Source organism: Haliotis rufescens, unplaced genomic scaffold, assembly GCF_023055435.1.
Source record: "Haliotis rufescens isolate VD_foot unplaced genomic scaffold, xgHalRufe1.0.p SCAF_78, whole genome shotgun sequence".
Classification (NCBI taxonomy): domain Eukaryota; kingdom Metazoa; phylum Mollusca; class Gastropoda; order Lepetellida; family Haliotidae; genus Haliotis; species Haliotis rufescens.
The window spans coordinates 595,727-609,945 of record NW_025964370.1 but is presented as its reverse complement, the minus strand read 5'-3'; the positions used below and the strand labels follow the sequence as shown (position 1 = coordinate 609,945).

The window sequence follows — 14,219 nt, the reverse complement described above, 5'->3', positions numbered from 1 at the left end:
CTAGTATGGCTTGTATAGCTTGTATAACTTGTATAGCTAGTATGGCTTGTATAGCTTGTATAGCTTGTATAGTTTGTTTAGCTAGTATAGCTTGTATAGCTTGTATAATGTGTATAGCTAGTATAGCTAGTATAGCTTGTATAACTTGTATAGCTAGTATGGCTTGTATAGCTAGTATAACTTGTATAGTTTGTTTAGCTAGTATAGCTTGTATAATTTGTATAGCTAGTATAGCTAGTATGGCTTGTATAGCTAGTATAGTTTGTATAACTTGTATAGCTAGTATGGCTTGTATAGCTAGTATAGCTTGTATAGCTTGTATAACTTGTATAGTTTGTTTAGCTAGTATAGCTAGTATACCTCGTATACCTAGTATACCTGTTTTGGCTGGTGTTGTGCACAACCACCAGAAGCTAAAGTGATGACGTACATCCTGCAGGGGCGTCGTGCAGGAAGCAGAGACGCCGTAAGTCGCCCTGATCCCCGGCGAGGAGGCCTATCCTTGGTTACTGGCGGTTTATAGCCCGTATTTTTAAACAGTTGCAAATAAAATTATGATAAAATATGTTTGAAAAATGTGTTTTAAAATATAACTTTGCATTCATGACTCACTTGCGTCTATATCAACTTGTTCTCGTCGTTTAATGGCTGAAATAATGCTGTAATTCACTCACTCACCCATGGTTTTACAACCCTGTCCAGTACCACGTGACCAGGTGTATCAGGGTATGGTTTGTATACAATGAACGACTCTTCAATATTAAAAATGTAGATACGTCACGACAAAATTAGATTTGACTGACTGTGAAACAAAATATCAGTGACATTTAAACATGCGACATGTGTTGTATTCAATACTTGGCGTTGTGTTACAGACCACTACCAGCTGGTTGACGGGCGTCACACTGTGCAACAAGTATCTGTCACCCCAGTTGTCTGTGGCACGTGTCCCAGCCCCCACCCCACCGCCACACAACCCTCACCCCACCTCATGTGAAGCTCTTCTCATGTCTTAGGGCAGCTCTCGGCGCCACAATCAGCTGTACAGATTTGCGCCCCCTTGGCGTGCCTGAAATGAAAGTGGATTCGAATCTCAAATTCGCCCTGAATGTTTCTTGATTTGTCAGGGCAAATGTAGAGCTCATGTCCTCGATGTGATCAGGTGCCACGCCCATCCATGTAGACCTCATGTCCTAGGTGTGATCAGGTGCCACGCCCACCCATGTAGACCTCATGTCCTCGATGTGATCAGGTGCCACGCCCACTCATGTAGACCTCATGTCCTCGGTGGGATCAGGTGCCACGCCAAACAAATATACCTCATGTCCTCGGTGGGATCAGGTGCCACGCCCACCCATGTAGACCTAATATCCTCGGTGTGATCAGGTGTCACGCCCACCCATGTAGACCTAATACCCTCGGTGTGATCAGGTGTCACGCCCACCCATGTAGACCTAATATTCTCGGTGTGATCAGGTGTCACGCCCACCCATGTAGACCTAATATCCTCGATGTGATCAGGTGCCACGCCCACCTGTGTAGACCTAATATCCTCGATGTTATCAGGTGTCACGCCCACCCATGTAGACCTAATATCCTCGGTGTGATCAGGTGCCACGCCCACCCATGTAGACCTAATATCCTCGGTGTGATCAGGTGTCACGCCCACCCATGTAGACCTAATATCCTCGGTGTGATCAGGTGTCACGCCCACCTGTGTAGACCTAATATCCTCGATGTTATCAGGTGTCACGCCCACCTGTGTAGACCTAATATCCTCGGTGTGATCAGGTGTCACGCCCACCCATGTAGACCTAATAACCTCGGTGTGATCAGGTGCCACGCCCACCTGTGTAGACCTAATATCCTCGATGTGATCAGTTGTCACGCCCGCCCATGTAGACCTAATATCCTCGATGTTATCAGGTGTCACGCCCACCCATTTAGGCCACATTGTTAAGCTGATTACACACTGAACAATGTGCAGAAATGTCTTTATTAATAACATTGAGATATGCACCAAGACCACAATGCCCTAGACGAAGTCTTCGGTTGTTTCTAGATATCTAGCTAGCGCGCGTTATCTCCTCCGTCCAGGCTCGTTGACTACTTATCACCCGCCCCGTGAGTAGACTACACAGCCGTTATCGCACTGCTACAATACCACAGACGGTAGTCGCTGGATCACAGCGCACTAACATACTGTATCTTCCATCAGATGGCGGGGATACACGTCATAGCGGGCTACAACCACTCCCGGCCATGTTACTACTTACACGCCCATAAGAACCTACGCTACTTCCTCACTATAACGCCTATCAACGTAATATTGAAAGGACTCGACAAGGCAGATATATAAGGAAGATATACACGCGAACAACAACATATAATAACAATGATATGTTTTACTCTGGTTAATTTGTACATAAAATCTGTTTCTTAGACACACATTCAAAAATACAAAATATCAAGAGGAACAGGATCTTGGGCTATATTGGCTTGTTACTGCCAATGTCAAATCATCCAAATGTTTATTTGATGTGGTTTATTTCCTCTTCATCTAGTGACGCGTGAAGGTAATTTATCTACGGTTTATCACGTCACAGCCGACGGCAAGGAGCAGCTCACAAACCAGCAGGAAAGCGCTGGGTGGGCAGCTATTCTGAGTTCGTTTCAGGAGCGTCAGCCACAGTTTTCAATTAACCGTGGACTTTGAGATTTGTCAACAAAGTCGGGGAGGTCACACCTCGTCTATATCTGACACGGATATTACATAACACAGGTGACAAGTCAGACAGGTAGTTTATTGTGCTGACCCATAACGGTCGATGAGTTTAGGCCGTGATATGTTTTCACAAACGCCGATACATGTTTCATGATCTGGTCGTCAGAGAGCCGACCGAGTGACCGACGTCTGAAACATGAAGGGACTGTGTCCATTCCGGTGGTTTGTGACAGTGTTGTGCGGGTTTCTGTTACATGTACGTCATGGATTTGCGGGAACGTTGAAGCTCGATGCATTGACTGAAACGCCCGTACTGATCGACGAAAGTGACGTGAAGAGTGTCGTTTTCAACACAACTTTGGACAGCGCAAGACCCACATCCGCATTCGTGCATTTCGTTACCGAGGACCCAAAGATCGCCGAGATCACTGGGAAAGACGTGTTACCCATAACTGAAAATGTTACCATACAAATACGAGGGTTATTTTTAGGGCAAACATATGTCAAAGTTTTATCGAACAGTTCCGATTTAGCCTCCGGCAATGGGTCGTGCCTATCTAAGGGAAGTAACTCGGCTAACACTTGGTGTGAGTTGGATAAAAAATATGAAATTATTGTAAGTCGTAAAACGAGACCCATTGACACTGTGTTTAATGTGGTGGTCATTTGCCTTGTTGTTGTGGCAAATATTGCCATGGGCTGTAAAGTTGAAATTCCTGTTGTCAAGGAGACCATGAAGAGACCAATTGCACCAATCACAGGACTAGCATCCCAGTTTATCCTGATGCCAGTGGTATGTACAACTTTTACTTTTGTTTTATTTTATGTATTCAAATTTAATTTCATTGAAACATAAAGACCTTAGCTCTAATGTGATGTTGATAATTATTAATTGTGACTGACACATTTGCACTTTTCAGTTAACTTTTGTCCCTATTCGGACACCCGTACGCTTTAAAGGGGCACTGATCTAACGCAATTCCCCGGGACTGGTTGTTGCCTTTGTTATTGTTTTTCCCCAGTGAGTACTCGGATGTATAGCAAAAATCTAGACTAGTTCGCGACCTCTGCTGCGCCATTCGTAAGCGCATTAGTCACTTTTAGTGACTTTTGGTAGTAATAAGGGCGTATGGTCACATTGATCAACAAAATGAAATACAGTTTTCGAGATAATAAGGAAATGTAGGTATCTTTGTGGGTAGCATCGGTAATGGTGACGAAGTTTTGATAAGTCACTTGCTTGGTAATTTTGTGATTTTCGTTTACACTATTTTGACTTGCAACACAAAGTAAATATTTCACCTGAGCATTGCTTTTTTATAGTGTGTATATTATTTTACTGTCAAAATGTGTAACATATTTATTAAACGTCTAAATATTCAGTTATTTTACAAATTGACTGAAAAATATTTCCATCTCTATTATTATGATAACGAATTCCAAACATTTTGATGTTTAATGTCATCACCAAGAGACTGAAAATGTTACGTTGAAAAGTACATTTCTATGTTGTTTGGCTTCTAATCCTACATAATAATCTGTTGTGATGTTTTGATAGTCTTAATCAATCTGGACAAATTTTTTAGTCAAAATGACTGAAATATTTACACATTTTATAAATTGCCTGAGAGAATCACATTTTACAAATTGACGGTAATATATACACGCTTACAAAGGAAAAGACCTGTGAAAACAACGTCTCTCGGGCATTGAAGAATTTCCCAACCAAGACGTAGAGAACCAAGAACAAATCGGTTCAAATGAAGGAAAACAAAATGCAAATACCATAATTACAACCTACCAAATTTATGTGTATAAATTTTAGGCAGCTTCCTTGTTCGAGGAATGTATCGGTGAATATCCACACAAAGGAACAATATCCCACTCGTCTGCAGCTGTACAAAGAAACTTATTCGATGTCACGTGTCTATGTCACAATCAAATATTTTAAAAGATATATATCGTTTCGGGATATTATAACCCGTGTTCGTTTCTCAACTGATCACTTGGATTGTTTCAGGTGTTTCACATAGGTGTCAAGTCTCAAGGGTCGGCTGAGAAAGCCCACGTGACAACTATTTTCATAACGTCCACGGTTCCTAAAAAATCCATTGAGTGATAGATAACAATGATCAATCAATCAACGTATTATCAGTTAACCCTTTGTACAAAGTATGTTGTTTTTACATCGGCACTTCACGCCATGATATGAGTGTATTCCCTTTGTTTTAGTAAACCTAGACATGTAAACACTCACTTTTGACATATCCACTGTGCAAGATAACAGTGATTAATCAATCAACGTATTTTCTGTTAATCCCCTTTATGACTAGGAACGATCCCTTGATTTACAAAAAAAAGTAAATCAACTGATCATTCATCTCTTGCTGGGCTGCCACGTGCATATTACATAACATACATTTCACCTCACTTCAAATCTGGATTTAGATTGAATAATTACCCCAGACACAATAAATGCCAAATGGGAACCTTTGTCAGGTAATCTAAGTGGTGCTACCACTAATTGTACCTGTAATAAATTCATTAACTGAGCATCAAGTGAATGACGACAAATACACAAGTGTAGGGTTATACGAGAAAACGTGGATGACAACAAGGGAGTAGTAATCGTATTATCGACGCAATCCGAAATCCGAAAATGCTTTCACTGCATGGATACTTTTTTTAGTATTAAACTATAACCATCTGGGGTATTTCCAAATGACGACATCCGATGAGCTTCGCCGTTCTTTTTGTCTGCTTGTTTAGGCTGAAGAAATTAATTAACATGCGCCCTTTGTCAAAATCTTTATAGATCACAGTTAACCAATCAGTGTTTATGCAAAAATGCGTAAAACAAATATTGCCTCCAGCCTCCAAGTTTATTTAACTGTCCTTGCAGACGGTAGCCCAGTCTCTGGTCACCTGGTCACGCTCAGTTGCGTTGCGTATCATCCGGGTACTCACGGGGGAAAAAAACAATAACAAAGGCAACAACCAGTCCGGGGAATTGCGTTAGATTAGTGCCCCTTTAACGTTGCGGTGAGATATTCATGTTATTTGTCCTCAGACATGCATGAGGTCATCATGCTTTCAGACTGGAAAATTAGGGGCCGACCACTACATATTCTGTATTTGTGAGCATGCTGGGATTTTATCCCCCAAAAACTTATTGTCCCAGAAAATGACTGAAAAAAGTTATTCCGCTTCAGATTGTTGAACAAAATATAGATTGTTGCAATGTGTTTGAGTAAAAAATATTTAGGCTCATGGTTTTAATAAAATAAACATCTAGTTTTGCAGATGTAGCTCAAAACTATCTAGTGTCCAGACAAAATCCAAATCCAATTTTTAAGTTCAGAGGTATTTTAACATTATAATCTAACGTCACATTCAATATAATAAAAATAAATTAAATCCTCTTTCTGATTGTTAGTTCTGTCATCAATGATATGCAAGTCGGTTCTAAGTAAGGATAAGATATATGGACAAACAACTTCTTTATTACAATTTGGAGTGTTGTTTCGGGGTAGGTTTTAACACTTGGCGTGGGTTATAGCTAAATTGGCACCTCAGCAAAATGTCACCATGCAAAAATGGCAGCGATTGGCGAAAACGTCACCTCGCCTCAAGCACCTTATTTTTTTTTACCTTGGTACTAAAAATAGATGAAATTAAACTCACATGGTCACTTGCAAACACCAATAATTGTGAAATGTTAAAACATTTGGTAACGAACAAGCCGACAAAGCAGCTAAATCAGCACTTGAATTAGAAGAAGTAAGCATCAACCTTCAAATATCTAAAAACGAATTAAATATATTACTAAGGAAAAAATCTTCCAAAAGGTGCAAAACAACTATCAGAAATCAAACTGCAGTCTAAACACGTGCTACAAAAGCCACTCAAAAACCCCAAATCCATCATAAAACAAAAAACATTGACAGGGCAATAACCAAATTACAAACAGGCCACCCTGAACTAAACTCACACCTACACCAAATTAAAAAACATCAAACCCGTAAATGCCCACATTGCAACCAAACTTCAGAAACTCCTGAACACGTAATGCTACATGTCACACATTCCAACAACACAGAACAATACTCAAATCCACACTAAACTACAGCAACCAAATGACACTAGCAACTCAATTAAACCCCTTCAATAACTTACAAACCTGTACAGCACTCGGCATTTATCTAATCAAATAGGCCTACTCAGCCACATTTAAAAAAACACAACCGATAAAACATAAATCTATAAAAACACACAACCGATAAAACTCCTTTAGTTCCCCCACCTTATTACCATGGCATATTTCAAAATTCTCGACATCCTTTCTCGACCACATCACTAAATGGCCTGTTGAGCCTGTGCGTGAAATTTACATATGTTGGAAAGCACATGTATAAACCCAAACTAAGTAAGTGAGTGAGTGCTGTCAGATCACAATGATTCACAATGGACTTTTGATGTGCTGCATGTGAGAAGAATTTAAGTAAAAAACAACATGCTGTGTAAAAAGACAACTGTGAATATCTGTGAATAACTGGAAAACAGGAAATGACAATGTAAAACCATCATAAACAACATAACATGATAAATAACATGGAAATAAAGTATAAATTCAACTACATATGCCTTTATGCCTGACAAATAGAAGCCTTTACGCTTGACAAATAGAAGCCTTTACGCCTGACAAATAGAAGCCTTTATGCCTGACAAATAGAAGCCTTTCCGCCTGACAAATAGAAGCCTTTATGCCTGGCAAATAGAAGCCTTTACGCCTGACAAATAGAAGCCTTTACGCTTGACAAATAGAAGCCTTTATGCCTGACAAATAGAAGCCTTTATGCCTGACAAATAGAAGCCTTTACGCTTGACAAATAGAAGCCTTTATGCCTGACAAATAGAAGCCTTTATGCCTGACAAATAGAAGCCTTTATGCCTGACAAATAGAAACCTTTATGCCTGACAAATAGAAGCCTTTATGCCTGACAAATAGAAACCTTTATGCCTGACAAATAGAAGCCTTTATGCCTGACAAATAGAAGCCTCTACGCCTGACAAATAGAAGCCTTTATGCCTGACAAATAGAAGCCTTTACGCCTGACAAATAGAAGCCTTTATGCCTGACAAATAGAAGCCTTTACGCTTGACAAATAGAAGCCTTTCCGCCTGACAAATAGAAGCCTTTATGCCTGACAAATAGAAGCCTTTACGCTTGACAAATAGAAGCCTTTATGCCTGACAAATAGAAGCCTTTATGCCTGACAAATAGAAGCCTTTACGCCTGACAAATAGAAGCCTTTATGCCTGACAAATAGAAGCCTTTATGCCTGACAAATAGAAGCCTTTATGCCTGACAAATAGAAGCCTTTATGCCTGACAAATAGAAGCCTCTACGCCTGACAAATAGAAGCCTTTACGCCTGACAAATAGAAGCCTCTACGCCTGACAAATAAAAGCCTTTATGCCTGACAAATAGAAGCCTTTATGCCTGACAAATAGAAGCCTTTATGCCTGACAAATAGAAGCCTTTATGCCTGACAAATAGAAGCCTTTATGCCTGACAAATAGAAGCCTTTACGCCTGACAAATAGAAGCCTTTATGCCTGACAAATAGAAGCCTTTCCGCCTGACAAATAGAAGCCTTTATGCCTGACAAATAGAAGCCTTTATGCCTGACAAATAGAAGCCTTTACGCCTGACAAATAGAAGCCTTTATGCCTGACAAATAGAAGCCTTTATGCCTGACAAATAGAAGCCTTTACGCCTGTCAAATAGAAGCCTTTAGGCCTGACAAATAGAAGCCTTTATGCCTGACAAATAGAAGCCTTTACGCCTGTCAAATAGAAGCCTTTACGCCTGACAAATAGAAGCCTTTATGCCTGACAAATAGAAGCCTTTATGCCTGACAAATAGAAGCCTTTACGCCTGACAAATAGAAGCCTTTATGCCTGACAAATTGAAGCCTTTAAGCCTGGCAAATCGGTGACGTTTTGCTGTGGTGCCGTTTTAGCCTGCACCCAATGGTGTTGATCACATGCTTGATAACAGTGTTAGAACCTACACTGAAAGGTCGATCCTAATTGTATTACAGTTGTTCATCCATATATCTTGTCCTTACTGAGTACTTCAACTTCTAAATGCTTCTCAGAGAAGTTAAGTCTGCTCTTCAAAGCCATAACATTTATAGTAGTCATTGGAAACTTAAGGAATTGTTTGCATTTGATGCACAGACTTGGGGTTGAATATGAGCCTCTGAGCAGGTGTAGCTAATGCCCGGTGCAGATAATGCCTGGTGCAGCTAACACCTTGTGCAGCTAATGCCCAGTGCAGATAATGCCTATTGCAGATAATGCCTGGTGTAGATAATGCCTGGTGCAGCTAATGCCTGGTGCAGATAATGCCTATTGCAGATATTGCCTGGTGCAGATAAAGCCTGGTGCAGCTAATGCCTATTGCAGATAATGCCCGGTGCAGCTAATGCCTGGTGCAGCTAATGCATATTGCAGCTAATGCCTGGTGCAGATAATGCCTATTGCGCAGCTAATGCCCGGTGCAGATAATGCCTGGTGCAGATAATGCCTGGTGCAGATAATGCCTATTGCAGATAATGCTCGGTGCAGCTAATGCCCGGTGCAGCTAATGCCCAGTGCAGCTAATGCCCAGTGCAGCTAATGCCTGGTGCAGATAATGCCTATTGCAGATAATGCCTATTGCAGATAATGCCCAGTGCAGCTAATGCGTGGTACAGCTAATGCCTGGTGCAGATAATGCCTGGTGCAGATAATGCCTATTGCAGATAATGCCCGGTGCAGCTAATGCCTGGTGCAGCTAATGCATATTGCAGCTAATGCCTGGTGCAGATAATGCCTATTGCGCAGCTAATGCCCGGTGCAGATAATGCCTGGTGCAGCTAATGCCTGGTGCAGCTAATGCCTATTGCAGATAATGCCCGGTGCAGATAATGCCCGGTGCAGATAATGCCTGGTGCAGCTAATGTCTGGTGCAGCTGATGCCTGGTGCAGATAATGCCTGGTGCAGATAATGCCCGGTGCAGATAATGCCTGGTGCAGATAATGCCCGGTGCAGATAATGCCTGATGCCCGGTGCAGCTAATGCCTGGTGCAGTTGATGCATGGTGCAGCTAATGCAGGTTGCAGCTAATGCCTGGTGCAGCTGATGCATGGTGCAGCTAATGCCTGGTGCAGCTAATGCCCGGTGCAGCTGATGCATGGTGCAGATGATGCCTGGTGCAGCTGATGCCTGGTGCAGCTAATGCCTGGTGCAGATAATGCTTGGTGCAGATAATGCCTATTGCAGATAATGCGCGGTGCAGATAATGCCTGATGCCCGGTGCAGCTAATGCCTTGTGCAGATAATGCCTATTGCAGATAATGCCTATTGCAGATAATGCCTGGTAACCTTACTGCAGATACCATGTAACTCACACCTAACTCACACAAGTTTATGTTTCAGATATCATTCCTGTTCGCATACTTCATTGCCTTCCAGCCTTCACTACGTCTGGGGTTCTTTGCCCTTGGCTGCTCACCAGGGGGCTCTGCCAGCAACATATACTCATACCTGATTGGAGGAGATGTCTCTCTCAGCGTTACCATGACATTCATCAGTACTGTGGCTTCTCTAGGTAACGAGCAACAAGAGAGGACTTCCCTCTATCAATATATTCACCTTCACAACGAAAAAACAGATAATTTCAGATCACTGACTGTGTTGATGTCCGAGTTGCTGTGTTGATGTCTGAGTTGACATAGCTGTATTGATGTCTGAGTTGCTGTGTTTCCATTGATAGAGTTGACTGTTGATGTAGTTGACTGTGTTGATGTCTGTGTTATCTTTGTTGATGTCTGAGTTGACTGTGTTGATGTCTGAGTTGACTGTGTTGATGTCTGAGTTGACATAGCTGACTGTTGATGTCTGAGTTGACTGTGTTGATGTCTGAGTTGACTGTGTTGATGTCTGAGTTGACTGTTGATGTCTGAGTTGCTGTGTTTCCATTGATAGAGTTGACTGTTGATAGAGTTGACTGTGTTGATGTCTGAGTTGACACTGTTGATGTCTGAGTTGACTGTGTTGATGTCTGAGTTGCTGTGTTTCCATTGATAGAGTTGACTGTTGATGAAGTTGACTGTTGATATCTGTGTTGATATCTGAGTTGACATAGCTGACTTTGGTGTTGTCTGAGTTGACTGTGTTATTGTCTGTGTTGACTGTTGATGTCTGAGTTGACTTTGTTGATGTCTGTGTTGACTGTGTTGATGTCTGAGTTGACTGTGTTGATGTTTGAGTTGACTGTGTTGATGTCTGAGTTGACTGTTGATGTCTGAGTTGATTGTGTTGATGTCTGAATTGACTGTGTTGATGTTTGAGTTGACTGTGTTGATGTCTGAGTTGACTGTGTTGATGTCTGAGTTGACATAGCTGACTGTTGATGTCTGAGTTGACTGTGTTGATGTCTGAGTTGACTGTGTTGATGTCTGAATTGACTGTGTTGATGTCTGAGTTGTCTGTTGATGTCTGAGTTGACATAGCTGACTGTGGTGATGTCTGAGTTGACTGTGTTGATGTCTGAGTAATCTGTTGATGTCTTAGTTGACATACCTGACTGTGGTGATGTCTGAGTTGACTGTGTTGATGTCTGAGTTGACTGTGTTGATGTCTGAGTTGTCTGTGTTGACTGTGTTGATGTCTGTGTTGACATAGCTGACTGTGTTGATGTCTGAGTTGACTGTGTTGATGTCTGAGTTGACTGTGTTGATGTCTGAGTTGACTGTGTCGATGTCTGAGTTGACATAGCTGACTGGTGATGTCTGAGTTGACTGTGTTGATGTCTGAGTTGACATAGCTGACTGTGTTGATGTCTGAGTTGACTGTGTTGATGTCTGTGTTGACTGTGTTGATGTCTGAGTTGACTGTGTTAATGTCTGAGTTGACTGTGTTGATGTCTGAGTTGCTGTGTTTCCATTGATAGAGTTGACTGTTGATAGAGTTGACTGTTGATGTAGTTGACTGTGTTGATGTTTGAGTTGACTGTGTTGATGTCTGAGTTGACAAAGCTGACTGTTGATGTCTGAGTTGACTGTTGATGTCTGAGTTGACTGTGTTGATGTTTGAGTTGACTGTGGTGATGTCTGAGTTGACTGTGTTGATGTCTGTGTTGACTGTGTTGATGTCTGAGTTGACATAGCTGACTGGTGATGTTTGAGCTGACTGTGTTGATGTTTGAGTTGACTGTGGTGATGTCTGAGTTGACTGTGTTGATGTCTGAGCTGACTGTGTTGATGTCTGAGTTGACATAGCTGACTGTGTTGATGTCTGTGTTGACTATGTTGATGTCTGTGGTGATGTCTGTGTTGTCATGTTTCAGCTCTGATCCCCCTCTGGTTGTTCACACTGGGGACGCATGTCCTGGCCAAGGGAACCAACCTGAAGATTCCATTCACCAACATCTTCGTGTCCCTGGTGGGGCTGGTCATCCCCATCGCCATCGGTCTCATCATCCAGCACAAGAGACCAGAATGGGCCAAGAAACTGGTGAAGATTATTCGACCAATTACTGTCATCTTCCTTGTGTTTGTTTTCACCGTTGGGGTGTACGCGAACTGGTACATATTCCGCCTGCTGGAACCAGTGGTCCTCATCGTCGGCTGCCTTCTGCCATACTGTGGCTTCTTCTTTGGGGGACTTGTTGCCTTCTTTGCTCGGCAGTCAAAGAAAAATATCATCACTATTGCCATTGAAACTGGAATTCAAAATACAGGAATAGCTATAGTTTTGTTGAGATTTTCCCTGCCTGCCCCAGCTAAAGATATCAGCATTGTAGCTCCTATAGCTTCTGCCATCTTCACTCCCATCCCCTTGGTCATTGCCATTCTGTATGTTGAAATCCGGAAAAGATGCTTCAAGAAATATCCCGTGAACACCAAGGCCAGTTGTGATGACCATGCCGACATGATTGGTAATTCACACAATTCTTCCAAGGCCTCATCTCGGGCTCCAGTCTATGAAATTGCCAACAGCAAGGATCACGGAGATACGCTGGAGGGGTAGGTAGGTGTACGAGGAGAGTACGTTCCTTGCAACATGTGGCTTCTTCAAATGTTCCTAAGCCACTTCATGACCTGCTGCCTGACCGTCCGTGGAAACAGGAGAGACCTCTGTGTCTGTGTCTCATTCCTGTAGCCAGGAGTTGGACATGAACGTTAGCATGGTCAATGACTGTTGTGTGCAAAACATTTACATCAGTAGCCGTAATTAGGTGACAGTGTTGTAAAGGATTGTACATCAAAGATCATACTTCAAAAATCACACAATCAAAGATCATACTGGCAAGATTGGCTTTTGGTCGACAATTTCCTGTCTGCATTCTACACTGTGCATCCACTGTACAATCCCAGGGTTGTCAGAAGTTATAAATGGCATTGATATTTCTCAGTGGCTTTGTTTGCACATATGTTATGAATATACATGCTATATTTTGTACAAGGGTTCTATGGTTGTCGCCAGGCGTAGTGGAACCACGTGTCTCTCGATGTGGGACTGCTGGTTCTACTGGTCAACAATGGTCAGTATGATGGCCAATCCTATGTTTTATGAAAGGTTGTCTTTTAACAAGTTTTATGACAGTGTTATAGATACACCCACGTTGACCAGTGACAGTTTACATCCACGTTTTCTACCCCCTTGTTCAATCAATGTCACCATGGTAAGGCTAAATAAAAATAGTCTTGGTTCTCAGGCACTGCCTGCATCATCATAAAGTCTGCCGCACATTTAGTTTTCATTTCCATTTTCAAAAAGAATTTAAAACTCCTAACACCTAAAAACAATGTGTTCCTATATACATGTATATATGTTATGGTAATGGCGGCATGAGGAGTTTGTCTGCATGTTCATGTAGGGAGGCACTTTCCCAGGTTGATGGCCCACAACTCTTCGGTGGTTACATACTAGTTGGAACAAGCAAAACAAAAAACACTACCCGCCCACACTATATTTTCAAAAGTCATTACCTGAGAACCAAATCTTTTCTCTTTTTTTGTGCTTAATAGTCCTGGTGTGTACTGTTAAATACTTTATGCTTAAGAGTGTCCTAAACACAAGAACACTGACCAAGCATTAGCGTCTGTATGCACACCAGCTTCACAAATCACATTGGTGGGAAGACCGCATAATCTGAAGAGTTGCGTTTGTTATAGTTATGATGAATGATGTATGATCATGTATATAGTATAGTGACCTACTGCAGGACTGCAAGCCCTGGGTCTTGTGGACCATGTTTATACACTAGTTCATAGACTGGACATGCAGGTTGTATCACTGGTACTATCAGGAACCTCATGGAATTATCTGTGAGTTGTTTTGAAACTATAATCTCAAAGTTGTCTCCCTTTGACCTTGGTGCATAATATGATAAGTCCTCAAGTTGTTGCCATATGTATATTCAGCATAGTACGAGGCT

At 41.9% G+C, this 14,219-nt stretch overlaps 1 protein-coding gene across 1 annotated transcript; it reads left to right on the top strand.

The window, feature by feature from the left end:
- Nucleotides 1-2,480: 2,480 nt before the first annotated feature.
- Nucleotides 2,481-13,050, top strand: LOC124123130 (ileal sodium/bile acid cotransporter-like). The gene is made up of 3 exons (XM_046486401.2): nt 2,481-3,518; nt 10,214-10,385; nt 12,126-13,050. The coding sequence occupies exons 1-3, from the start codon at nt 2,922-2,924 to the stop codon at nt 12,806-12,808; spliced, it is 1,452 nt and encodes a 483-aa protein (XP_046342357.1). The 5' UTR covers nt 2,481-2,921; the 3' UTR covers nt 12,809-13,050.
- Nucleotides 13,051-14,219: the final 1,169 nt, after the last annotated feature.

Excerpts from the sequence above, each read along its gene's own strand:
- LOC124123130 (XM_046486401.2), top strand. The coding sequence starts at position 2,922 with ATGAAGGGACTGTGTCCATTCCGGTGGTTTGTGACAGTGTTGTGCGGG. Across the intron at positions 3,519-10,213 it reads AGTTTATCCTGATGCCAGTG|ATATCATTCCTGTTCGCATA; the intron begins GTATGTACAACT and ends TTTATGTTTCAG. Across the intron at positions 10,386-12,125 it reads CAGTACTGTGGCTTCTCTAG|CTCTGATCCCCCTCTGGTTG; the intron begins GTAACGAGCAAC and ends GTCATGTTTCAG.